The sequence below is a fragment of the Eulemur rufifrons genome, chromosome 9, assembly GCF_041146395.1.
Source record: "Eulemur rufifrons isolate Redbay chromosome 9, OSU_ERuf_1, whole genome shotgun sequence".
Lineage (NCBI taxonomy): Eukaryota > Metazoa > Chordata > Mammalia > Primates > Lemuridae > Eulemur > Eulemur rufifrons.
Genome location: NC_090991.1, coordinates 42,765,307 through 42,792,243, shown reverse-complemented (window position 1 = coordinate 42,792,243; position 26,937 = coordinate 42,765,307). Strand labels below are relative to the sequence as shown.

Genomic DNA, 26,937 nt, shown 5'->3' with positions numbered 1-26,937 from the left:
TGATGATGATGACGATAAGCAATAACAACAGGGAAGATGTTAATATCTCTTATTGTTCACCTTACTCCAGTCAGAATGGCCTTTATTAAAAAGTCCAGAAACAACAGATGCTGGTGTGGATGCAGAGAGAAAGGAACACTTATACACTGCTGGTGGGACTGCAAATTAGTACAACTTCTATGGAAAACAGTATGGAGATTCCTCAAAGAACTAAAAGTAGATCTACCATGCGATCCAGCAATCCCACTACTGGGTATTTATCCAAAGGAAAAGAAGTCATTTTATCAAAAAGACACCTGCACTCGAATGTTCATAGCAGCACAATTCACAATTGCAAAGATGTGGAAGGGCCCATAGATTCCTGAGTGGATTAACAAAATGTGGTATACCTATACCAGGGAGTACTACTCAGCCACAAAAAGGATGAACTAAAGCTTTTTGCAGCAATTTGCATAGAACTGGAGACTGTTACCCTAAGTGAAGTATCTCAAGAATGGAAAAATAAACACCATATGTACTCACTACTAAATTGGAACTAGCTGATGAACACACATGTACATAGAGGGAAGTAAAACTCAACAGAAACCAACCAGGGGGGAGGAGGAGGAGGGGACGGGTGAAAACCTACTTAATGGGTACAATGAACAATACCTGGGTGATAGGCACTCTTATAACCATGACTCAAGCATTATAAAAGCAATTCATGTAACCAAAATTATTTGTACCCTATAATATTTTGAAATTAATGTATATCTTATTTTGCATGTGCTAAGCATGTGGCATATACATTATTTCACTTAATCTTAGTAACAATCCTATGAGATAGGTCTTTTTTTGTTTTTTTAAAGATATGTCTATTTTTATCACAGTCACATAGCTGGTACGTGGAAGAGTCATCAGCCCAGCTTTAATTCCAGAACATAAGCTCTTATTTACTAATATATGCTGCCTAAGAAAGAAAATTAATACTACCTGTAATCCCACCAACCAGCTATTACCTCTGCTATCATTAGCATTATCTTCACCAATCCTACTCTAACTTCCCAACAATTCCAAATCTCTCCCTCCTTACGCAATCAATGTTACTGTTTAGTGTATTCTTCTAGACATTGTTTCCTATGAATGTATATTCATGTATCTATATAAACACATAATGTGTTAAATGACAGAAATAATGTTATGGTATACATAATTTTGCTGTGACAGGAGACTGAGACACAAAAAAGTGACATGACAGGCTCCAGATCACAAGATGAGTAAAAACTGGAACTGAAATACAATAAGACACATTTAACTAAAAATGACCCTAAACTTTTAAATATTTTTTCTGATTGTTTAGAAGATACTTTAAGATCTTGTGCTAAGATCTTTATAATTATTACTATAAAAATAATAAAATTAGCTAACATTAGCATTTACAGGAAGCCAGGCATTCCGCTACTTTATATGTATTAATCTGGTTTAAGATTATTATCCCCATTTTTATAGATGAGAAAACTGAGGTAGAAAGGGAAAGTAACTTGCCAAAAATCACACAGCTGGTAAGTAACACTGTAGGCAGAAAAGTTATAGAATGTAGATGAATCTATTCTCTTATTTTAGGAATTGTTTTATTAAAATCTCTCATAGTTGTTTACCCTTTTTCACAAAAATGGAATACAGCCCTATCTCATACTTAAAAACTGAATTTTCTGCTTTTAAATCTAAGGATAGTAAGGGATGCTTGTGGAATTTACACAATAATAGGATTAGAGGACAATGTATTTTTTGGACTATATTGTGCCCACTTCAAGAGTTCAACAATAAATCCTGCTTGTGACCCCAGACAAATCACTTAAATTCTCTAGGTCTTAGCTTCCCCACTGTGAGACAATTATCAAACATAATTCCCTGAACATCCCCTTACTCTGGTATTCCAGTTAACACCATCAATTACCTCCATGGTTGTAGCTGTAACTACAACTACATACTGTTTACCTGTATTTTCCCCACATACAGCAAATTTGATTTGAGGAACAGTAAAACGTTAATCAGATATTCTAGAATCTAATGCTATGGTGAATCACTCAGTTTAGTGGATAAATATTCTGGATCAACAGTTATATCCCAGAGTAGCTTTCCCTAGACTTTGCAAACTAAACATCAAGGACTTGGTTTGGTTTGATCCACAATTTCCTTTTATATGTAGGACAACACAGAAAAGTTAGGCACGGGCACACAGATACCAAAAACAAACAGACAAATGAAGAAAAATACTTATGTCCATTTCTCAGAACCAAAAGCTTTACTCTTCCAATCTAAAATATAGGTGCCAAAGGTTTAAGTTTAGATAACACAGAAACAACATTGCCAATCACTCCTCAGAAGTCAACAGCAGAATAAATCCCACAGTCTTTCGGCACTGTTCATTCTACCACTGAGTATCCTGCAGCAGCCCTGTATCCCGCTGGTTTTCAAAGTGTGGAATGTCAAATGGCAGCTTTAGCATCACCTGGGAATGTCAGAATGCAAATTCTCAACCCACCCCATACCTACTGAATCAGAGATTCTGGGGGTGGGCCCAGCAATCTGCATTTGGACAAATCTTCCAGGTTACTCTGAAGTATGTAAAAATTTGAGAACCACTGCTCTAACCTTCAGTTTATGATTGTTGTCTCTGTGAGATATAGTTTCCTAAATTTGCAGGTGACAATGAATAAAGCAGGTGGACATGAAGATACCAGAACACCAATGGTACAATAAAATATGATCACTGTTCTGTTAGTATACCCTATGTAAAAGAAATTTTAAAAGCATGGATTGATATTTGTTTTATGTGTATACTCATTAATTCATATGTTTATCATTAATTTTTGGTACTACGTAGAGATGATAACTTCAACCTTCAGGTTACCACTCTTACCTCAGTAGAAACTTACTTTCAGAGAGTCTAATACCTTTATTATAAAAGAGTAAATCACTATGAAGTTTCTATGCTTTAAACCCGTTTCAGATAAGAAAAGAAAGAATGGCAATTAGCATTTGGCATCATGTTTTAGTTTCTCTCTGGCTTTCTAAAACTCTTAACTGAAGTTTAGCTTGGTTCTATTCTAATTCAGTAAGGAATTCATGTTTGTGGAAAAATACATAAATAATCACATGAATAAAAATTTTCATAGTGATTCGGCACTGGCATTCCTATGAATAAACAGTAGCTACTTTGCTTTATGACAACAGCAATAGCTAGATTATATTAAGGATGTCAGATGGGTAATCAGGAAGTGAAAGATTAGGCTCTCCTGACAGTCATTCTGACTTGCAAATCTGGAAAAGAAAAGGCCTCTGATAGAGTTTTTCTTCCAAAACTCAAGGAAGGAATATAAAATTAGTACTTTTTTTTTTTTTTAACAACACTAACATTTGCATAAAGAAATGCTAAGCACAATATTCCATTGCCCAAGAAGTGTGATAATACCTCAAAATATGAAAAAGATTCTTCTAACCATGTGCTACAGTACCATTTAAAGAGCTATTTTGTTCCTTTTGGAAACAGAAAAGTTGGTTCTTAAGACATAATTGTGATTGATTTAAAAAGGAATAGTCAACCAGAACAGTGAAGCTCAGGGTTCAACTCTTGGAAATCAAAATCCCCAAGATATTTCAACATTCAAAACTGATTCGTAAAGTCAAATGTCTCTCATTTTAGTAGGTTTGGCCCAAGTTTTCTCCCACTGTTTTGTTTGTTTTCTGTTTTAACATGTCTTATGTGGCTTCAGGGGTATATTATCCTGACATTTCAGATCAGAGATACTGATATCTTCCCTAGACCTAGGAATCATTTTATTCTGCTGACCCCTAATACTATAAATATGTAGTGGTTGCATTCACTGTGGTTTAACATCAATTTTAATGAGCAGGAATAAACAAAAGATCTAAAACCAAGTCTTCCAAGGTCCTTTACTAATGCTCTGGTCTGTATACTCAACTAGAGCTGCGAACATTTCTGACACAGCTCTATAGACTCACTGTAGAGAGAGTGTAAAGAATGTTGCCAGGCAACTCATCTAAGTTTGAAAGAATCTAAGCATTGATAATGAGTCTGTCTCCGTTTGGCTCCCACACAGGAAGGGTTTTAGTGAACTCCTACATGTGTTTAACAGGCCATTCATAAGAAGAGGTATTTCTAAAAGTGAGTGTCCAAAAGGAGTCCATCTCAGAAACCTATAATATTTCTTTTCTAATTCAAGTTTAATGTTTTCAACATCATAAGTATTTTCTATAACTATCCAGAAATACAATATGAATTAGGCACAATAGGTCATATGCAAAAGGTCTAGTGTTGAATGAACATTCTTACATGCTTCAACATTCCTGTTTGCACATGGCCACAGCAAAATTTCTTCAAATATCTCAAATTACAAAGATGACCCTGAAAACTATTTACCAAAAGTATTTTAATTCTTTAAAAAATTATCCTTGAAATTGTTTTCAATACTTTCATTATTATATCAATAGTCAAAACAGGAAGGACGTTCAGTAAAAACTATTTTCTATTAAGAAGAATATGCAATCAGTTGCAAAAAAGGTAACATGTTTTTATGAGGAATATACATGCAAAATACTGCTCTGCTGGATGGGCCTGATCCGATCCTCCCTCTTTCAAAGCAGACACTTTGCATGCGTGCTTACCAGGGCAGTATGCATCCACGTCCAGCTTCTGAGCTGAAGTGAGGGTTGGTGAGCCAAGCTCGGACTCTGGAATTCGTGGGCTCTCAACAAACTTTGCTTTCCTCAGAGGGGCTAAGGACAAAAAGGTGGGGGAGGGGGGGAAGAGAGAAAAAGGAAAGATACAGAGGAAAAGAGAAGGGGAAAGGGAAAGAGAGAAACATAGAGGGGTCATGAGTAAGGGGAACAGCAGGCAACAGATGGAAGCACTTAAATGAACGACACACTCTGTCAGACTCAGATCAGGTTACCCTATTTTTTGTGCCAGAAAAAAAACTAGCTGCATTCTTCATAGAGGAGATAGGTCTTGTTAAAAAGTCACTAAAAATTGTAGAAGCTAAAATCTAATATTCAAAACTATCAGCACAAATTGTAGTCATCTATTACCTTTAGCTATTTTCTCTTTCTTTATAAAGCAAAGGGCTTTTTTTTTTTTTTTTTTAATCTTGGCTTCCTTTGCCATTAAATAAAGATATTAACTAAGGAACGAACACGACTAAGTTTTACGGTTTGTTTATAATAATTATAATCAAAAGGTTTTCTTTATCCAGAAATAACTACTCTAATATTCAGTCGTGAATACTATAAGTAGGATTAAATATAAACTATCAGGCCTAATCTACATAGCTTAACAAGGAAATCAATCACCTTACTGCTCAGCCATTAACATAAGAAGTCAAAACTGCTGGTGGACTAAAATATTAACTAGGACATGCCAGTAGGAGACTCCATGCTAAAGTAATGTGATTTAGTTACCAATTTAATCATGAGATCTATGGAATAGCAATATTTTATGCCATGGAATCCATTCATTCTTGTAAAGAATAAAGTATAACTTATGAATTGAAAGTTTTACTTACTGAAAGCATGTATAAATTTTATTTAATGACTTTTTGGGGAAAATCCAGGAACACTATTGAAATACATTCAAATAATCAGTTAAACATTTTAAAAGTTAATTATTATGAAGATTGCTTTGGTGTTTTCTGAGTTCTATTAAATAAACAATAATAGGGTGAAAGTGCTTAGCATAGCACTGGCACAAAATGTATCAGTTGAATCTGAAATTGATTTGTATGTATTACATATTAGTGTCATAACTATAGGTGGCCAAGACATGTCAGTGTTTAAGATCATAAAACTTTTTTCAAAAGTTTCTGCATGTTCTTCAAAATCCTCATCTGTTACTAACCCATAGGAGATTCTAAGTTATTCCTAAAAGACCCTGTAAAAAATGATATAAAACTTTGTCATTACAATGGCTATAATTCTTTATTTTCTTTGGAGGATAAAAATGATAAAGTATTAAAAGAATATAGAACATTTTTTTTGAATTGTGCCAATACTCAAAACCTACAATTAAGTAACATTTAAAACCTTAGGGTATGTATGTGTACTTAAGTGTATGTTAAAAAAACACAGCTTGTTACTGTCTCCATGGCAACAAAGGTCTAATGCTAAGAGTGCTAAGGATATGGTTCTTTGCCAAAAACAAGCTTTGCAATAGCAGAACTCTCACCTCTGCTGAGAGTGTTATATTTGAGCCTGTTTTTTGAAATCACTACACAATTAAAGATCTCAAGTAATTTAAATGCATATATGCAGGGCACTAATAGCCAATATTAGAATATGCATATATGCAGGCTACTAATATGCATATATGCAGCCAATATTAGAATCTCTTTCATTATAATTTCACCAACCAATTCAAAAATAATGAAATTTTACTTATTCAATATTGCTTAGTATAGAAGAAATGATTATACAGTAATTTAATCCTTAAAGCTCTTAAGTCCTTTACTAGAATTTTATTAAAGTATTGTCATGGCATCAGAATAAATGTGGTTTTACCTGTTGAGTTCTGACAAAGACAGCACTGGTGTCTGCTCAAGGGACTCTATATATCTAAAAATCTTAATAATTTTTTGTAACAAAATTTAGGGCCAGGAGACAGACCAGCAACTTAGGTTAAGGATGTAAGAAAGAAATTGAAGGATGATAGGAGGACTTGAGAGAGGTATGAGGAGTGTACAAGAATTATGAGATGGAGTCAAGGGGAAAGATCAAGGTCCTAGGGATCATACAGAAAAAAGGAAATAGCTGAAGACTATGAAGAGAGTATAGACTATAAGGTGTTAATCAGGCATTGAATAGATTCTAGCAGAGAGGAAAAAAAAAATCTCTTACTAAAATGTATAATTTTCCAGCAAAGAGAGTTATTTTAGATCTGTGAAGCTCAATGCCATACAGACATCTTTATTTCCCTTCCAAGGAAATTTCAACTGAGGTTATCTACATAGATCATAGTGGACACTTAATTCTTTCTTCCACCCACCTTTGCCCCTACCTTCATCCGTGGGGTACTGTGTATGTCTAATAATGAAGTTAAATTATTTTATAAGGTGATGATAATGGTATTCTCATCTAAGTTATAGAAAACTAGTGTCATTTGTAATACTACTGATTATTGTAAGTCAAACACAGATATGGCAGGCTGTACAATAGTTATAATATTGCTTGGTGGAGAACATAAAAAGGTAAGTTGGAAGATGGGGCACAATACTTTGCTTGGAAGCCTAGAATTTTAATATGCTTTATTGTGGAAGAATGGTATACAAGATGATTCAGATGGGTAAGAGAATTCTACATCAAAAGGCTTTACCTGACAGTAAAACAAAACAAAATAAAACAAAACAAATAGTGGTTGAGATGAGATGGGTAGAAAGAATCTAAAACCAAAACCAGGTATTTTAATGTAATACAAAAGATAACAGGAAACTACTGCTCCAAGAAATGATCTGAACCAATACTGGGAACATGATTCTTACTGTAAGCGACTTGAGTTTGGGAAATTGGCAGAAGTTGAGAAGAAGGATGCATATTGGCTTAGAGGATGGGCATAGTGATAGATCTAGTCTTGACTCCAGCACTTAGAAGTAGTAACTTGGGCAAGTTATTTAGACTAATTCTCAGTTTTCTTACAAAATCATAGTATTGTTACGAAGCTTTCACTAATCCCAAGCATGTAAAGTGCTAATATCCAAGCCCAATTTTAGTGCTTGGATATGGGGATATAGTTCACCTATAAGTTTATTAAAACATGGAGTGGTGAGGGCTATAGAAAACAAAGTGAGCAAGTGGTTTCAGACATAATATGTAGAGGTAGTATAACATGGTAGCACAGAAGTGAGGAGTAGGAATTATGGGTCTGGGCTCTGAAACTAAAGAGTTTAGGTTAGATTCCCATGTCCTCCACTTTTTCTTAGACGTAAGAACTTCTCTGTGCCTAAGTTTCCTCTCATAAGTTATTTTGGGTTAATAACAGTACTTACATCATGGAAGATTTATGAGGATTATATTAATTCAAATAAAATCCTCAGAATAGTGCCTAACACAGGATAAATGCTCCAGAAATGCTGTTATTGCTATTGTCATTACCATCACAGATTCAGCATGATTTGGAAGTCTGATCTGTGTGTGTGTGTGTGTGTGTGTGTGTGTGTGTGTGTGTCAAGGAGTAGTAAAACAAAGATGTCTAAGATGTCATAGTGGGATGAGAAGAACAGTGAAATCATCAATTATTTTTTAAAAATTGAGAGGGGAATGATGTTGAAAAAAATGTTATGCCTTACAAAATAGCAGAATACCCAAACCAAAATGGTCTAGGTTAGACAATGACAAATATGTAGGTACAGAATTAAACTTACACAGTGTTGTTTAGACCACTGGTTCTCAAAATGTGGTGCCTGGACCATCAGTATAGTATCTGTCACCTGGGAATTTGTTAGAAATGCACATAATCAGGCCCCACCCAGATCAGCTAAATCAGAAACTCTGGAGGATGGGGGCTCAGCAATCTGTGTTCAGCAAGCTCTGCAGGTGATTCTGATGCACACTAATGTGAACATTGAATTAGAGAATCTACAAATACCACAGGCATAGCTGATTATTAAGAGGACTTTAAGAAAAATATTATAATAAAATATAAATCAAGCCTCATCTCTGAGAGTATTATCATGTGTGGTAAAAGTTATGATTTACTTTTGGTCATTCTTTGAGAAATTTAACTCTTGTGTTATATTTTTATAAAATGAATCCTAAATTATAAAATATTAGTCATTTGAGGCTTATTTTGAAGAAAGACTAATATTATTTATACCTAGTAATTCTTGCAGGATCACTTGGAAGAGGGTGGTTGGGGGAGGGCGGTGGATAAGAGCCATCTGATGTATCACACAGGAATGTCAATGCTGAAAGAGAAAATGTACCTGTGGAGGGTACTTTGTAAACTGGAATGTTGTAGATGATGTTGAGGCACACCTAGTCCAAACAAATACAAAGGCATTAAAATGAGAATTTTAAATAACTATTGAGATGTTTGTCTTTAATAAAGGTTTCATAGCAGAAGGGAATTTTTAGGAGGAAACTGGCAGAAGACTCGGATAATCATCAGAGAATGGTACAGAGATAGAACAAATCAAAGAAAAGATCAGGAAAATGAGAAAGGAAGGATGAATATAAACATAAGCAGAACAACTACTAAGAAAGTATTTTTACAAAGTTGGATTTGAGATAAAAAGTATATTTAGGAAGGTTAACTAAAGATAATAAAGATAATCTAATTGTCAAATGTGACAGGAAGATAAAAATATTTTACCTTAGGCAAGAAAAAGAACTAGAACACATATAAATTAGAAAGGAAGAAGTAAAATTATCTGTTTGTAAGATGACATAATCTTACATGTAGAAAATCCTAAAGATTCCACAAAAAAACTGCTAGAACTAATAAATGAATTCAGCAAAGTTGCAGGATACAAAACCAATTCACAAAAACCAGTTACACTTCTATCCACTAACAATGAACAATCTGAGAAAAAAACTAAGGAAATAATTCAATTTAAAATAGCAACAAAAAGGATAATATACTTAGAAATAAACTTAACCAAGGAAGAAAAAGATTTGTACACTGAAAACTATAAAACATTGCTGAAAGAAATTAAAGGTGGCAGAAATAAACGGAATGGCATCCCTTGTTCACAGACCGAAAGACTTAGTGTTAAGATGGGATACTACCCAAAGCAACCTATAGATTCAATGCAATCTCTATCAAAATCCCAATGACTTTTTTTGCAGAAATAGAAACACCCATCCTAAAATTCATATGGAATCTCAAGGGAGCCTGAATAGTCAAAACAATCTTGAAAAATAACAAAATTAGAGTTTTCACATTTCCTGATTTCAAAACTTACTATAAATCCATAATCATCAAAACAGTGTGGTACTGGCATAAATACATAGATACCAACAGAATAGAAAACAAAGCCCAGTAATAAACCCTATCATCAATAATTTTCAAACACAGTACCAGTACATTTAACAGGGTGAAATACAGCCTTTTCAAGAAATAGTTTTTGAGAAAACTGGATATTCTCATGCAAAAGAACGAAGTTGGACCCTATCTTACACCATCTAAAAAATTAACTCAAAATAGATCAAAGACCTAAACATAAGAGCTAAAATTATAAAACTCTTTGAAGCAACATAGGGAGAAGAAAAGATTTGAACTATAGAATTATAAAGGAATTAGAAAGAAACAGTGAAAAATTTATCTGAAATAAAATAGAAAACTATATTTTAAAAAGTTTTAACAGGGCTTTCATATGCAAAATCTTATAATATTCGTAACATTTTAGTTCCTAAACATTTACTACAAAATCAACCTTTGAGTACCATAAATTTTTTGGAGTGGGCTGGGAAAGAAGAGAAAGAGAAAAACTGTGTCATTCTTTATTTCCTCTTTCTTAACCCCCACTTTCTGCTAGGTTTAAAATCTGGAAATAACATGGGAATAGCATACTTCCAACCTATCCTATGTGCTGATTAACTATTTCTCATGCTTGTGTTTACATATGACATAAGCAACATCTTGAAGAAAAGGGAAATGCCAAGGAGCTTTTCCCATTTAGTTATGCACTTCCTGCAAAATAGGGGGATCAAAAACAATAAAGAAAAAAACAGTGAGAGAGAAAGAAAAGCCAATAGAATTTGACAATCTGGCATAGGCTAGACAGAAGTGAAAAACAGTGCCGAGAGAGAATGATAATTCACATTCCTGTTTTTTGCAGGCAGAAAGTAACTATCTAAAGAAAAGAAAAAACAATCAAAAAACCCCACAAAATATAATGCAGAAAAAGGAATCAAAATTTGACATAACAATCTTTATCAAATAAAGGTTACTCTGTAGAAATAGAGTTTCTGACTCATCATAATTCAAATAAAACACTTCTCTGAAACCAATTATAAAATATATTGCTGCAAAATATCTGTCCAGTTCTCATTTCTTCTATTTAAGAAATTAAGTATATATTTTATAAACTTCTCCTCTCCCTCTAGCTTCCCCAATACCACGTGTTATCCCCTTTAGTCTCTCCACTCTTGATTTCAAACTTCAAACAAAAATTGTTGTAAGTTGTTTTACATCTACTTTATGCTGAAGTATCAAATAATTGGAACATATTTATCTTACATGTGAATAAAGATATATTATTGTAGCTAGAGATACAATATGCATATACATATTCTTGAAAACAGACTATTAGAGATCTGATTTCTCTGAGACATAGACAAATATAAATGAAATATAAAATGTATGCAGTGTGGCAAAGTAAAGATGACTTTGTTTACCAATAGAAATATCACTTAGTGTGTGGCCACTAGTTATCCACTATGGGGTCTCACATGAAGCCCTTCCTATCTCCACTGATCATAGTGAACACTTTTAAAAGGAGAAAGCAATTCATTTTATCTGAGCAAAAAAAGCAACATTACATAGTTTTACCATTTCCAAGACTAACAGCATTTATATCCATTAAAAAAAATACTGAACACTAGCTAGTCAGCGTTGACTTATGGCATATGATCCCAATGAAAAGAGGGGCTCACTTGAATATAACATAAAGAATACAGAAGCCATCCAAGTGTAGAGCAAATATTCTGACTTTGAGTCTGTTGAAAATTTACCAATATGAATATCAAAAGTAAGTTCTTTTAAAAAAAGTACCTATCACCTAAAGACTTCTGTATTAATGCTAACTTCCTAACAATGAAAATAAGACAAAACAAAAACTCAGAAGTAACAAAAGCCAAATAACTGAAATGGCATTAATATAATTTAAAATCCATAAATAATTCAATAAAGGATGGAATAACTATACACTAACAGTGACATAGCAAATTGCTACAAGAAACAGCGAAAACTAATGGAATTTGAGACAGTGCATTAACATGTTTATTTATTTGCAAGTAACAATTTCAAAAAGATAGGTTATCACAAATACACTCATAAAGTTGTCTACTGACCAATATAAAGAGGTTGCGATATCAGGGCTAAATACTTTTCTGTCTCTAGTACTTTCTTGTATAGCTGTGAGTTATAAATTGAAAATTTCATATATAGCTACATATTGTGAGAACTCTAACATAATCATGAATTTAATTTCTTCCTGAGATCTATACAGATATAAATGAACTATTTTGATTTATTTATTTCCATCTTTATCTCCTTATTTAAAAGTCTTAGAAAAATTAGACATAACAAAGGCTCCACCCTCTACTAGAGATGCTAGCGTGTAATAAACAAAAAGAGAGGCATCGGGATACATTTTAAGGCTTATCATAATCCTCTGACAGTATTAGGATACCTCATTAACATGAAAATTGAGATTTACTAAAAATGTAAATTTAGTACTAAATGCAATTTTCACATATAAAGAACAATTATTTTGTTCAAAATCTGCATATAACCATTTGTAAACCATTTCCACAAAATGTATGAGAACACTTACATTCAATTCAATAAATGTTATTGTCTTCCTACCACGTACAGAGTGTAATACGACATAGTTGAATTTCTACCATGTGCAGAACACAGCACTAGATGCTTCAAAGGAATTCAAACATAATTGACAGTCTCTAGCCTGAAAAACTTAATGATAGGGATAAGACAGAACAAGAACAGCTATGATACAAAGGGGAAAAAGCTAAATGCCACAAAAAAGGTATAAAACAGGGGCTATAAGGCTTAAAAAAAGAGAAGAATGTACTCAGTTACCCCCTCAACTGAGCAGAGTTTAATTAATGTTAATTTTCTATTAAAAATCAAAATTACAAGATGACTTTAAGAAAGCTGGTTTTGAGAGAATTACTAATCTCCCTAATTTATCTTCTTTTAAAGTTTCATGGGGAGTTTTATGGTTACAACAATTGAAAAGTAACTGAAGAAAAATATGCTTACAGCTGGAACTAAATCCCAAATCATGCAGAAAAATGAAATAATAAAGATTAAAGTAGAAGTCAATAAAATTGCAAATAAATAAAATGATAGAGGAAAATAATGAAACCAGAATTTAATTCTTTCAAAATAACAAAATTGAAAAATCATAATCTGGACTAACAAAAAAACAACAATGAAGACATGAATTACCAAAATTAGAAATGAAAGAGGGACATCACTCTTGGCTCTACAGAAATGAAAGGGGTTATAAGGAAATATTATGAACAATTTTATGCCAACAAATTAGATAAATGAAATGGACAAATTTCTAGAAAGACACACATGATCAAAACTGATTCATTAAGAAATGGGAAAAATTGGACAGATTTAAAACAAGGAAAGAAATTGAATTAGTAATTAAACATCTTCCCATTAAAAAGCCCAGCCCCAGCTGGCATCAGTGGTGCATTCTATCAAATACCTTAAGAAGAAATAACAGCACACCTTCACAAATTCTATCAGAAAATTAAGGAAGAAGCTGGGAGAGGAACAAGTGACCTAGAAAAACAAGTTACTTCAGGTACATGTGGCTAGATTTTACATCAATTATGTATGAGAAATCTGTAGTGGTATTTATTTGACTGAAGAATTTAGTTTATTCTTATTTAATCAATTAAAATAATATCACACTTTTCCTTATTTTAAAAATCAATTAGCATTTTATCAAATAAAAAAATTTAAAAACTAAACGTTTTCCAATATTGCATCTATTGATGATAGTTTTCTTACAGATCTTTATAAAAGATTTTAATTTTCCTCTGATCTTATTTGGTACTCCCAATAGATGAATGTAACAAAAAAATTTATTTTAAAAAGAACATTTCAATGATAGAGAAAATATGCTTAAACTTTGTTTTAGAAAGAGCAGTGAGAAGTAATAATTCTGTTTGGGACTATACATAGACTGGTTTTTTTTTTAGTTAATGATGTAAAACTTCTTGCCAGAGTCCAATTCTATTGCTAGGTACACAGATCTAAAAACAACTACCTCACTTTTTTTTTTTTTTTTTTTCCTGGAGACAGAGTCTCACTCCTTTGCCTTGGCTAGAGTGCCGTGGCCTCAGCCTAGCTCACAGCAACCTCAAACTCCCAGGCTCAAGCAATCCTTCTGCCTCAGCCTCCCGAGTAGCTGGGACTACAGGCATGCACCACCATGCCCAGCTAATTTTTTAAATATATTTTTAGTTGTCCAGATAATTTCTTTCTATTTTTTTTTTTTTTTGGTTGTTGTTGTTATTAGAGACAGGGTCTCTCTCTTGCTCAGGCTGGTCTCGAACTCCTGACCTCGAGCAATCCTCCCGCCTCAGCCTCCCAGAGTGCTAGGATTACAGGTGTGAGCCACCACGCCCGGCCAGAACTACCTCACTTTTAAAAAAGCTATGCAACAACAAATAAAGTAACAACTAGCATTTGTATATTTTTATTTTACACTTTTATTGACATTTTTACCTAAGCTCTGAAAAGTAACTGAAGAAAAATATGCTTTAGCTGGAGCAAACTAATCTCAAATCAAGCAGAAAAATGAAATAAGATTAAAGTAGAAATCAATATTAAATAAAAATAATAGAGGAAAACAATAAAACCAGAATTAAATCTTTGAAAAGAACCTTCATAATTCTTCATTCAACCTTCATAATTTTTCTATGAAGAACACATTAACCTTTTTTACAGGTGGGACATCAGAATCACAAGATCTCTTGTCCAAGATCATAGTAATTAAGTGGTAGATTACAGATTCATATCCAGGTATTTTTATTTCCAATATTACATTGTTTCATATACCATATTGTTCCTCAAAGTATGGGACTGATTTTAGGACATAAGAGATGATTTTAAATGATCCATAAAAATGGCAGTTAATAGCATTGAATTACATAGAGTGATAGATATTACTAGTGCCTACTAGTATCCTGTTCCCATTCTTTTCTAGGAGTGACTACAATCACCAGCTGTTGTGCAGTTTAGAAAGGACTGTATGACTAGTTCTGGCCAACAAAATGAGAGCAGAAGTGACACAGCACCTGCATTATTCTACAGTCTGTCTCTTCCGATGGCAGAAAAATCATGACAAAGACTCATGTTGAGATGGTGGAGCCAAAAGAGTTAAGCAGCCTGGACTACTGCATTATCACATAAAGGACAGCTGCCCTGGAGAGTTGCCCAGGTTTGCTGGATGAACTAGAAATAGACATTTGTTGTGTGAATCCATTGAGATTTTTAAGGTTACACAGCATAGCCTATGCTGATGAATAAAATAGGTACAAAGTTATTCTCTTTTCAATTATCTGTCAATCTTTCTATGTCAAGAAGAAAATTTTAATGAGGTGCTAATATCAGTGAATATTCCTTTTTAACAAAGAGGGAGAAGAACTCGGCTTCAGAGCCATTTGAAGGTTTACATTATCTAGTTAGAACTATGATCTAGTCAGTCTTCCTAGTTATGGCACATGATGCTGATTTTCTACTTTGACTAATAACATGAAGTTTCTTTTAAAATAAAATTATTTAAACAAAAGGATGAAATTTCAAGAAAACATTACACTAGAAAAGTATGGTCATAAGCAAATATGGCAAAGATCCTATGTCAAAGGAATGAAATTGAGAAAGAGTGCACTGTACCAAACTGTATGGGGAAATTCTTGATCTAACTCTCTATTTTCTTTCTATTCTGTGTCAAGTTGTGAGCAAAACATTTAGGTAACTGCATTTAAGTTGGTATCTAGTATGAAGGACAGAAGTGATAAAATATTTTTGGATAACAAGATCTGTTAGAGTCATGATTAAAATACTGGGTTATATAATAAGAGAATCAGGAAATAACAGGTATAAACAGATAAAATAAATTAATAAGTTTAAAAAAAGACTTCTCATGAATGGGCTTAAAATCATTTCAGCAATTTAGTCATTTAAGTAATCAGAGCAGTATCCTCTTAAAATTTTTTGCCATCTTTTCAGGAGGGGCAATCCAGTTCTCCATACTTTTAATAGCCTTCAATTCCACTGATGGCATAGTCAGAGGTCAAAAGTGAGGAAAGAGGAAGCAATGACTGAATCTGTATGTTTTACATACAGCACATAATCTCTGAAGGACCTATATCCTATGTTACAATGCAGCATCCTAAGTTAGACAAATGTGGTATGCCAATATAGAAAAGCTATACTTTGTTAAATTGAGAGTAAATCATGAGGTAGTTCTTGAAAGATTTACAGTGATTAGTGGGTTCTCACACTCATAAATTCCAAACTGTGTTTCCACACTTCAAAATACCTGAAGGGTTTCATCATGGTCAAACTTGGCACAGAAAGAAAAACCTTTAAGAAATTTGCCTCTGACCATGGAGAAAGAAAAGGAAAGACAGATAAGATGGAGAAGAGAAGTATTTCATTTGAGGAGATGGAAGGAAGAATAGAGACAAGGAAATGGGGACAGGATATGCAAGCACACAGATTGAAGTACCCCTGTATTCTTCCTTCCATCTCTTTAGATAGCACAAGAGCTAGCAGTGTTTTCATCTTAATGAACTGTTTGAGAAAGACTGAAGTCTCTCAAGCTCACTTTTAGCCTACGTATTTATAAAAATTATAGTCCTCTCCTCTAGACATATCACCACAATTAAAGTACAATCATGTTTTCTCCTTGAATTAATCAGTGTAGGCCAAGAGCTGACACAAACAACCTTATAATCTCCATGACTTAATACAATGGAATACATTTCTCACTCAATAAATATAGGTGTTCAGTAGGAAGCTGCATTTTTCTTTTTAAGAGATAGTGTCTCACTCTGTCACCCAGGCTATAGTGTAGTGGTGTGATCAAAGCTCACTTCAGCCTCGGACTCCTGGGGTCAAGTCATCCTCCTGCCTCAGCCTCCCAAGTATCTAGGTGTGCCTGGCTAATTATTCTGTAGGCATGAGCCACTGTGCACAGCCTCAGCCCTAGGATGCTGCTTCTTTCTGTAATGTAGTTCCACCATTATCTTAGAGACTCAGAGTTCTTTGCTGGATTCTCGACATTTGAAATTTCTATATCCCTGTTTGGAATTATTTTCACTTATATTTCCATCAAATTCAGTCATATGACACACTTAACTAAAAGAAAGGCTGGAATATGCAGTTTATCTGTGTGCCCAGGAAGAAAGGGGAATAGGTTTTGATGAAAACATACTATTCTTTGCCACACTCTATATAATACCTTGGAAATTCATAAAATTGAGATGGAGAGCTAATAAATAAAGCAGCAGATCCTGTATTAAATTTGGTCCTGTTTCTTTTAAATGGGCTGAATATATACCATCAGAACTTAAGATCAGCCAAAATTTATATATTTCCAGCCTTTTATTTTCATTCAAACACAATGCTTTATGTTACAGTGCCTAGAATAGTATCTAGCATATGTTGGCTGGTTAATATTAACAGTAATTTGCTAAATAAATAGCACACAGTAGAAAATCAGAGCAAAAGTAGGCATTACAAACGATAAGTTTTAAAAAGCACTCATGGATAAAACAAAGCATCATCGCACTGAAAGACTTAAGGAGACTTTCATGAAACAAACATTGTACAAACTATCTTCATTATAATCAGACTATAATCATTTAATTTCTAGCTTTAATGACTGGATTATTTTCTATTAAAAAAATCCAACAAAATATACCAAGTTAAAAGGGAAACACATAAACACAAACACTTTGTTTGTGTGTTGGTTCTTACACATTGAGGGATGTTTGCAGGTTGCATTAACAAAAGTGTCAACATCCTCTTTATTCCTGACTTTTAACACAGAGGCTAAGTAGCTTGTTCCTGATGCTCCAACGCAGGTAAGTCACTTGTGGATCAGTCTGATCCTTTTGAGCCTTGTTTTTAAGTTTTGTTTAGGCAGGTCGAGAATAACTTTTAACTCTAAGACTAGTAAGACTGACTAGTAAGGTGTGTCCTTTCTTGGACCCCTACTGAATGCTCCCGATTTTTAACAAGATCTAGCTGGTCAGAATGAAAAATATCTCCTAGTCTTGTGGGGACTCTAGAAACTGTTCAGTTATTGCTCCCTGGTATTTATTCTGGAATTATTTGTTCTCTAGGCTTGTGGGGTCTCACTACACATCTTTGCAACTCAGTAAAGACTCAAAAGGACCCCTATGCAGAATTTTGTAGTTTCTGCTTAACTCCCTGTTCAGTACTCTGTAATTTCCAATTGCCTTGGCGTCCTCAATATCTGATTTCTGTTTCCTCAGTTCAACAAGACCGAGAGTTCTCCATAGTCAAAATACCTGCTGGCAGAAAGCCAGGGTTAACCTAGTTCCTGGCCCCCTAACTCTCACCCTTTCTCTCAGGGATCACATTACCATGTTGTCAACCGTCCAATGTCTGAAAACAGTTGTTTCCACAAGGGCAAGACCAGTACTGGTTACTTAATCATAGTAGGAAGAAGCCTCCCGTGGTGTTATAATTTGCATTTTCCATATGTTTATTATTCAGAATGTGGCTGACAAAAGACAGAGCCTTTGTCTGTTTTATATACTACTGTATCCTTAGTAATGCCTATAATAGCACCAGGCACAGAGCAAGTACTATTACTTGTTGAATGAATTAACTGGTTTATATTTATTTATATATTTTTAGAGGTATAAATGTTCTGTTCATGTCCTTCATCCATTTAGAGATTAAGGTCTAAGAAAATTGGTGATTTTAAGCTGTATCCAAGGTAACTCAAGAGTAAGTATATTCCTCCCACATAAGTTCTATTTTCATGCAATTATATTCTGCCACACAAAAGGATGTACTAGATACACTGACATATAGATAGAACATAGAAGCAATAAATATGGAGACAACACGGTGATCCAAAGAAACAGTTACTCAAAGGATGAACACAGTAACTTTTAGGACATTCCCACAGACATTAACTCAATTGGATTTTGAATAAATGAAACAGAAATTCTCATTTCAAGAAGAAATTGGGATTTAAATCTTTATCTGTACACACTAATACAAGGAAAAAGGCAAATTATTATAGCCTATAAATCATTGTTGTAAATGCCATATCTTTACAGCAGAGAATGGCAAAACTCAAATTGTATGAGATAAAATAAGGCAGTATAGATTTTAATTACTTATTCTAAGTATCTTTGCATATATAAATCAATAATCTTTGAGTTTACAAAAGCCTTTTGAATGTGCTGAGTGTGGCAATACTCAAAGGCCAATTAGTTTAATGGTATTAAGTTTCATTTCCATACCTCTAAATAAGTGCTAGATTTTTGACAATATCAAAAAATAATTCCAAATTTCAAATCTTGCATATATTGGTATATGTGTGATTGTTTATTGATACAAGCAATTCTATCTGTCAGACCAACTTCTGAGTTTTAAAGTAGTTATGATATATAACTCTATTAAAATTTAAAATATATAAACATGTTTCATCATAGGAAAATCGGAAAACACAAGAATCAAGAATGTAACTAAAAATCACAGTAATTTTACCCCTGTTAAAGTTTCGAGCATATGATATTTCCTATTGTTTTATATTATATAGAGTATTAATGTTGACAAAAGCAGCTGAAGTGACTGATGACTGCTCTTTTGAAATGTATGGCTTTTGAAGGGAATATTCAGGTCTCAAAAATGGCAAATAGGCTGGGCGCGGTGGCTCACGCCTGTAATCCTAGCACTCTGGGAGGCCGAGGTGGGCGGATCGTTTGAGCTCAGGAGTTCGAGACCAGCCTGAGCAAGAGCGAGACACCATCTCTACTAAAAATAGAAAGAAATTATATAGACAGCTAAATATACATATAGAAAAAATTAGCCGGGCATGGTGGCGCATGCCTGTAGTCCCAGCTACTCGGGAGGCTGAGGCAGGAGGATCACTTGAGCCCAGGAGTTTGAGGTTGCTGTGAGCTAGGCTGACGCCACGGCACTCACACTAGCCTGGGCAACAGAGTGAGACTCTGTCTCAAAAAAAAAAAAAAAAAGGCAAATAAATCCACTGATCAACATTTTATGAGTTGCATCACTAATATGAAGCTGAATATTAGCACAGTTGTTCTTTGTTAAATAACTCTCACCTCGAAATATAAAATACCTCAAAACAAATTTCACCTATTTAACTTTATAACATATTTCTATATGTAACCTATGCAATAATGCATAACAGATGTGTGGTGTGACTAACAGGCATAATGCAAGATATAAATGCTATGAAAATTGTTAATATGTCCCCATTTCTCACAAATTAGAGGAAAACAAATCTTTCCTAGCACCCACCTTATCTCTCAACTTATATCTATGACAGAGTACGGTGAAAGAAACAGTAGGATAAAAAAAAGAACAGTATTTGAAAGAAGGAGCTTTAAAGCAAGTTGTGTACGTGGCCTTGTGTTAGTCTTCAATAAATTATTTTTCAAGCTTGGACCCCTCATCTTTAAAATGTGAACCATAATCTCTCTGAGTTGTTATGAGGTTTAAGTTTAAAGAGTAAAAGGTAGATAAGGCTCAAAAAAGATACCCATATTTATTATTCTTTGGAAATAGCTGAAGTATAATGTGTTACTCAAGGCCACAGACTGAGCTACCCCTGGAACAGAAACTAAAATATGGATCTTGGACTGAACTCATGGTTTAGTCATAGTACACACAACAGATGCTGTGTACATCTCTAAACTAAGTGGCCTATGTAATTATAATAATAATATGCCACTTATCTCTTAAGGGTATTATAAAGATTTAAGTAAACTCAACTTTGTAAAATTAGCATAGTGCCTCGCACATAAAATGCGCTCAATGCTAGATTTCATTATTAGCATATTATGATGATGGTGATGATGTGATAGGCAATGGGAGGACATGGAGATGTACAAAGTAAATTTTAAGATGCTGATCGGCAACATCTGGCATCTAGATGGGATGGCTTATGACATCAAAGTGCAAGAAGTAATTTACTCACACTTCTTGCCTTAGTTCTGTCTACCTCTCTCCCCACCCCTAAAAGGATAATGGTTATTTGATGGGCGAAACATTCTCTTTAGTGGAATACATATTATAATGAGAACTAGTATAAGTCCTCTTGTATGTACAACAAGGAAAGGTATAGCATGTTGGAGAAGAGGTATTTACAAAATGAGAAAGCTAGAAAAAGTTCTTTTTGAATGTTTTACCATGACTTAAGAATATACTAAGTTATATTGGATCTAGGATTCCAGTATTATAAATTTGAATAAATTCTACCCATTCTATTATATGTATGCAAACTCTAGATTATAAACTCTGAAGGCAGAGACTACAGGATAATAATCTCAGAAAAGTGTTTTGAGAATGGTAAATAATGCATTCACACTGCTGTTTTCATTTTGTATTAGCTACCAACAATGGCTGAAAATATGCTGACTAGGTAGAATTAATAAAATTCCTTGGAAAAATAGTTTCACATATAGTAAAGAACTGAGGCTGGGTGTGGTGGTGAATGCCTATAATTCTAGCACTTTGGGAGGCCAAGGCGGGAGGATGGCTTGAGGCCAGGGGTTGGAGATCAGCCTGAGCAACAAAATGAGACCCTGTTTCTACAAAAAGAAAAATTAGCTGCGCGTTGTGGTGCAGGCTTATAGTCTCAGTTACGTACGAGGCTGAGGCAAGAGGATGGCTTGACCCCAGGAGTTTGAGGTTGCAGTGAGCTACAATTATGCCACCACACTCTATCCTGGGCAACAGAGCAAGACCCTGTCAAAAAAAAGAACTGAGAGAGAAACAGAGTTAGATAGTAAGCATGTATATAACACTCAGTCATCATTTACTGGCAATTCCAAATTGATTTCTCCAAGGCAGACTCAAAGGATTAACAAAAAACCCTAAAAGAATTATGGAAGATTTTTAAAAATCTTTTTCTTCTTTTTCGAAACTTTAGGAAAGTGAAGAAGATGCTAGCCAATCAATGTGGGAGGTGAAAAACTGCTATAATCTGCATTAACATGAATATAGTGCCAGCACTATAATAAAATTCTATAATGATTAAAAACAAATAAGTCTTTGTCCCATGGAAAAAAATGACTATTGAGACATTTTCAAAGATTAAGTGTGAAGGCCAATAACTTTCTTGCTTGTTTTTGAATGTGCATGCAGTTGCCATTAATCACAACAAAGAACACTTAGTAATTCCAACCCTGGGTAAAGAATCACATTTCTCTGACCTTAGAATATTTGTCAGAAATTTCCAGTCTTTGTAAAAAGACAAGTTGCTTTTCAATCTCCTTAGAACCCCGGTATCATGTGGCTGGGAGAGAGGAGGGTAGATAAGGTGATGATTAATTCTTGAGAACAGGGTATGGAAAGGTCTGGTGGAAAGTAAACTATGAAAAAAGAGGGCTAGCTGGAGGAAGAGAATTAGCATTCTGCCAGGAAAGGTTTTGATTTAGAGGTAGAAGCAGGAATTTTTATTCTGGCTTTCCTTAAATACGCAAAGGCATGAAATACTGTTTGCCTTACTCTTCTTGGTTATATGGTAGTAACAGTGTGGTCTATAAATATGTAAAAAGTAGACACTGATTAGGCTTAGCTGTCTTCTTATCTTTTTTTTCTTATCTTTTTTTCAGACAGGGTCTCGCTCTGTCACCCAGGTTAGAATGCAGCAGCGTCATCAGACCTCATTATAGACTCGAACTCCTGGGCTCATGCAGTCCTCTTGGCTCAGCCTCTCGAGTAGCTGGCACTACAGATACATACCACCAACCCTGGCTAATTTTTTTTTTTTTTTAATTTTTTGTAGAGATGGGGTCTCACTATTGCCTAGGCTAGTCTTGAACTTCTGGCCTCAAGCGATCCTCCCACTCTAGCCTCCCAAAGTGCTAGAATTACAGGTTTCTTAGGGTTTTCATAAATCTCCTGGTTGGGTATTTTGGTTTTTTTTTTTAATTTCAAAATATTAGGGGGGTACAAATGTTTTTGTTACATGGATAGCTTTTATAATGCTTAAATCAGGGCTATTAGTGTGCCCATCACCCCAGTAGTGTTCATTGTACCCGTTAGGTAGGTTTTTACCCCTTCCCTTCTCCCCTTTCTTGATTTCCAGTGACTTTTACTTCTCTCTCTGCCCATGTGTGCCCTACAATTAGTTTTAAATTATTAGAGGGTACATTGTGGTGTTTGTTTTTCCAAGACAGGGAGGGTCTCCTTATGTTGTCCAGGCTGGTCTTGAACTCCTAGTTCAAGAAATTCTCCCATTTCAGCCTCTCAAGTAGCTGGGTTAGAGTGTGCACCACCACCCCTGGCTCCCACCTCTGGTTCTTAAACTAAGTAAAACATATTGTTCTATTCACCATATTATTTTCTTTAAAATTTGAAAAGATTTCTAGTAGTAGAATGGAGGTAGAAGCAGTATTGCATAATATAGGAAAGAGGAATGAAAGCTAAAAAGTAAATCCTGAATGAAAAAATGTATACATTTTCCTTATGATTTTTGTCGTTTTACTAATGTACCTCACTGGCTATATGGAAAAGAGAAAACAGAATTACATAAAAACATGGAACAACAAATGGTAAGGAAGAGAACAATAAAATCAGAGTTTTTACAAAATTTTGCACAAAGCTAAATGTTAACTTCCCAATGCACATAGATGTCTATGGCTAGAAACAAATAAAAAAGTTTCAGTATTTATGAAAGACAAAAACCTCAAAATCCTATTGAGGAGGTTCTGTTTCTGTATTTAATAGCTTTCAAATTTTAAAGGAACTCTGGAGATCATCTAGATTGGTGAGCCTTAAAGTGTGGTCTGTGGCCCAGCATCAGCTGGAAACCTGTGCTGCAGCGGGGAGTTGACTATCAGACTCTGGAGGTGGAGCACATCAATCTGTGTTTTAAAAATCCCTTTACATGATTCTATGAAATAATATTATTAAAAAAGTCTTGGAAAGTAAGTTATTTACATTTGACTTAAACATCCATTAATACTAAATATTTGTATCAGTCCTGTGATGAAAGTGAATTTGCATCCAAACCCAAGCATTTGGTACAATGTAGATAAAAAAAAAAGTAATTGTTTGAAACAGTAATAAGGAAGTGATGCTTAGTAAGAGACACATATTTAATCCTCCCCTTCCCTTTCTTCGTAGAGTGGGGAAAGAATTGTTCGGAAAGAAAAACCAAAACACACAATCAATCGATACACGATCCTGACTCTTCCTTTACCCAGAACAGCTTTTATTTTATATCTGCAACATTACAGCCATAGGCTTTCTACATGGCAATTTTTTTTAGTCTAAATTTCTATTACAATTAGGTTTATTTTAGTTTGCACACTGATATAGCTGTAATTGTATTTTTCTTGCTGTTAAACATTTTACTTTATCGAACTGTGCTGTGAACTTAAAAAACATGGTGGAGAATCAGTCCTATATTCTTATTGCTATACTACAACATATTCAACAGCAACTTGCTTAAAGCTATTTTCCTTTAGGTAAACTCTATTTAGACACAATTCTTGAAAAATCTTTCCTGTGTTTTTAAATTTTATGCAGCATTTTGGGTCATCTAATTTGTCTCATGTTTTTTAGTTTCAGCTCCCTGAATTTTTTTCTTCATTGATGTGGTCTGACTGACTCTGCTAAATTCATTTTCCTACAACTCTGAAGGAACAAAAAGTTAACATGTTTTGATTTTAGATTTCTGAAAAACAAAATTTATTAATTATCCAGAGATTTTAGTGGTGTTTTTGCATATCCAGGTAAGATGCAATGAGGTATGTATACCACCACAAGCAATTCTAAATTTATTGTTTTATATATAATTTTAACTATACTAAATTAGAGATTTATATTCTTGGGAATTTAAAATGAATTCTCAGAAATTCATTTAATTTCTGCCTCAAAGCAGAAAAAACTTATTTTGCTCTTAATAAAGAATATATAGAATTGTTTGATAACCATAATATACTTTATTATATAGATTCAATTATAATAAAGGTTAGATTGGACAATGTCTCTTGAAATGTAAAGATACAAAAAATTAACAGATTTATAAAGTGATTATCAACACTAATTCCTTTTAAGAAAGGAATTAACAAAATAGCAAATAAAGGATAGTAAAATTTTTACTGTGTTACCTAAACAAAAAAAAATGGTTGAGCGAAACAATTAGCTTAGATAATGAAGGGGAAATATAAATAGTTTTTCCAACTTTATTTCTTATTTTATAATTGTATAGACATATAACAGAATATTACTATAAAGAAAATAGAAAATGGTGATTTATAATTTATTTTTCCAATCTAATTAGACTTATAACAACAGATAGGATACTGTAGATGACACAAACTCTCTTGCTGTTAGTTGTTCCTATGTTTTTACATGCATAGGTATATTTTAGATTTAGTAAATCTATCACATTCTTCTAAGTTTTCTAAATTATTTGCACTGTTAGTAATAAAGACCACTTAAAAGTTTTATAAGTTTTTGTATATACTAATGACATAAGCATAGGTAATATTCAGTGCTCATCATATGGCACACACTTCTAAGCATTTGACATACATTGTTCATTCTCATAACATTCTATTGAGGCAGCTACTCTTACTGTGAACATTTTATAAAAGAGGAAATTGAAACTTGGACAGTGTGAATACCTTGTAAAAAGTCACACAGCTAGTAAGTGCTGCACCTTTTATGTCAGACTATAAAGTCCAGATACTTTTCTTCTATAAACTGCCATTAAGTATGCATTTCAACCCAGAGGAACATAAGACTCTATACAGAGTTCTCTAGTATGAGAGAGCTCAATGGATAGGAGTGATATGTCACTAAACACAAATATCTGCTCACAATTAAACTTGCATCTAAGTAATATAGAGACAAGACCACAATTTATAGTTATATTGCACACTAATATGTGGTTCTTCTCAGAATTCTCAGAAACTTGGTCAGGGCTACTGAAGAATATGGAGGTAATATATACAAGAAGCCCTCTTACCCTACATTGATAGACACTAGTAGCTGATTGGTTTTTCTAAAATGTCAGAAGTGAGGAAGGACAAAATTGATACGTGTATTAAACAGTTTTCCTTAAAACATATATGTACATTTATTAACCAAACTTTTGATGTGGGGCCAAGGCCTTTTTGTTTGAATATGAGTTCCAATTTTTCTTTCCTGCATAAAATGCACTAAAATGTATAGTCTAGTCAATTTCTTTAAAATAAAACAAAAACTTAGACAACCTAAGTATAGATGGATCTTAAAAATATCTTCACCCTAACGCATTATGGCACTTTTTAAAGCAATTTACCTTTTCTGATATTTTAACTGAGCTTTCCAAGCTTTTAACATAACTTTCCTAGAAACAATAACTCTTTTTATAGACAGGTCTTTTGAATTCATATTTTATTAGTTAATGCATATGTAATTATATTATCATGATAACAAGTACAGTGGGCATTATTTAACTGCCTCTCAGTAAGCACAGGCCATCACAGGGACAACACAAGTACCTAGGTGTATTAAAAGGTAGACTACTAGTCTCTAATCTACATCTTGTCCTGACAACAGTCAGTAGATGTCACAAAAGGAATGGAAAACATTAATTAATCCTGCAAGTGGTTAGGTGAAGGTCAGTTAAGAAAGCTGCTTTTGTAACTGGTAGAGCTAACCCACAGTATGCAGGGCATGGTAACATGCAAAATGCAGATGAGAAAATGAGACAGGACTCTGAAGCCTAACTGAATATCTTCAGATGTCACCACGCTTATAAGTCACTTGACAGGTTTAGATTTAGAAATAAAGCCCAGAGCATAAACTCTTGCCAATACCCTATGATGCCTGATGAGAGCCAGTGCCCATAATCAAAAGGACAATGATGGACTAGGAAATTAAAGCATGAATATATTTACATAAAGAAATCATTTATACTTTGTTATATTTCAGTC

General features: G+C 33.9%; 1 protein-coding gene across 3 annotated transcripts in view; it reads right to left on the bottom strand.

The window, feature by feature from the left end:
• TANC2 (tetratricopeptide repeat, ankyrin repeat and coiled-coil containing 2) overlaps nucleotides 1–26,937 on the bottom strand; it is a 262,133-nt gene that overhangs the window by 154,998 nt on the left and 80,198 nt on the right. Inside the window, exon 4 of one of the 3 annotated variants that reach the window (XM_069481593.1) lies at nucleotides 4,669–4,779. The exons of the other annotated variants lie outside the window; for them this stretch is intronic. Within the exon in view, the coding sequence (XP_069337694.1) occupies nucleotides 4,669–4,779 (111 nt within the window). The remainder of the gene's footprint in view (nucleotides 1–4,668; nucleotides 4,780–26,937) is intronic. 3 annotated transcript variants of the gene reach the window in all.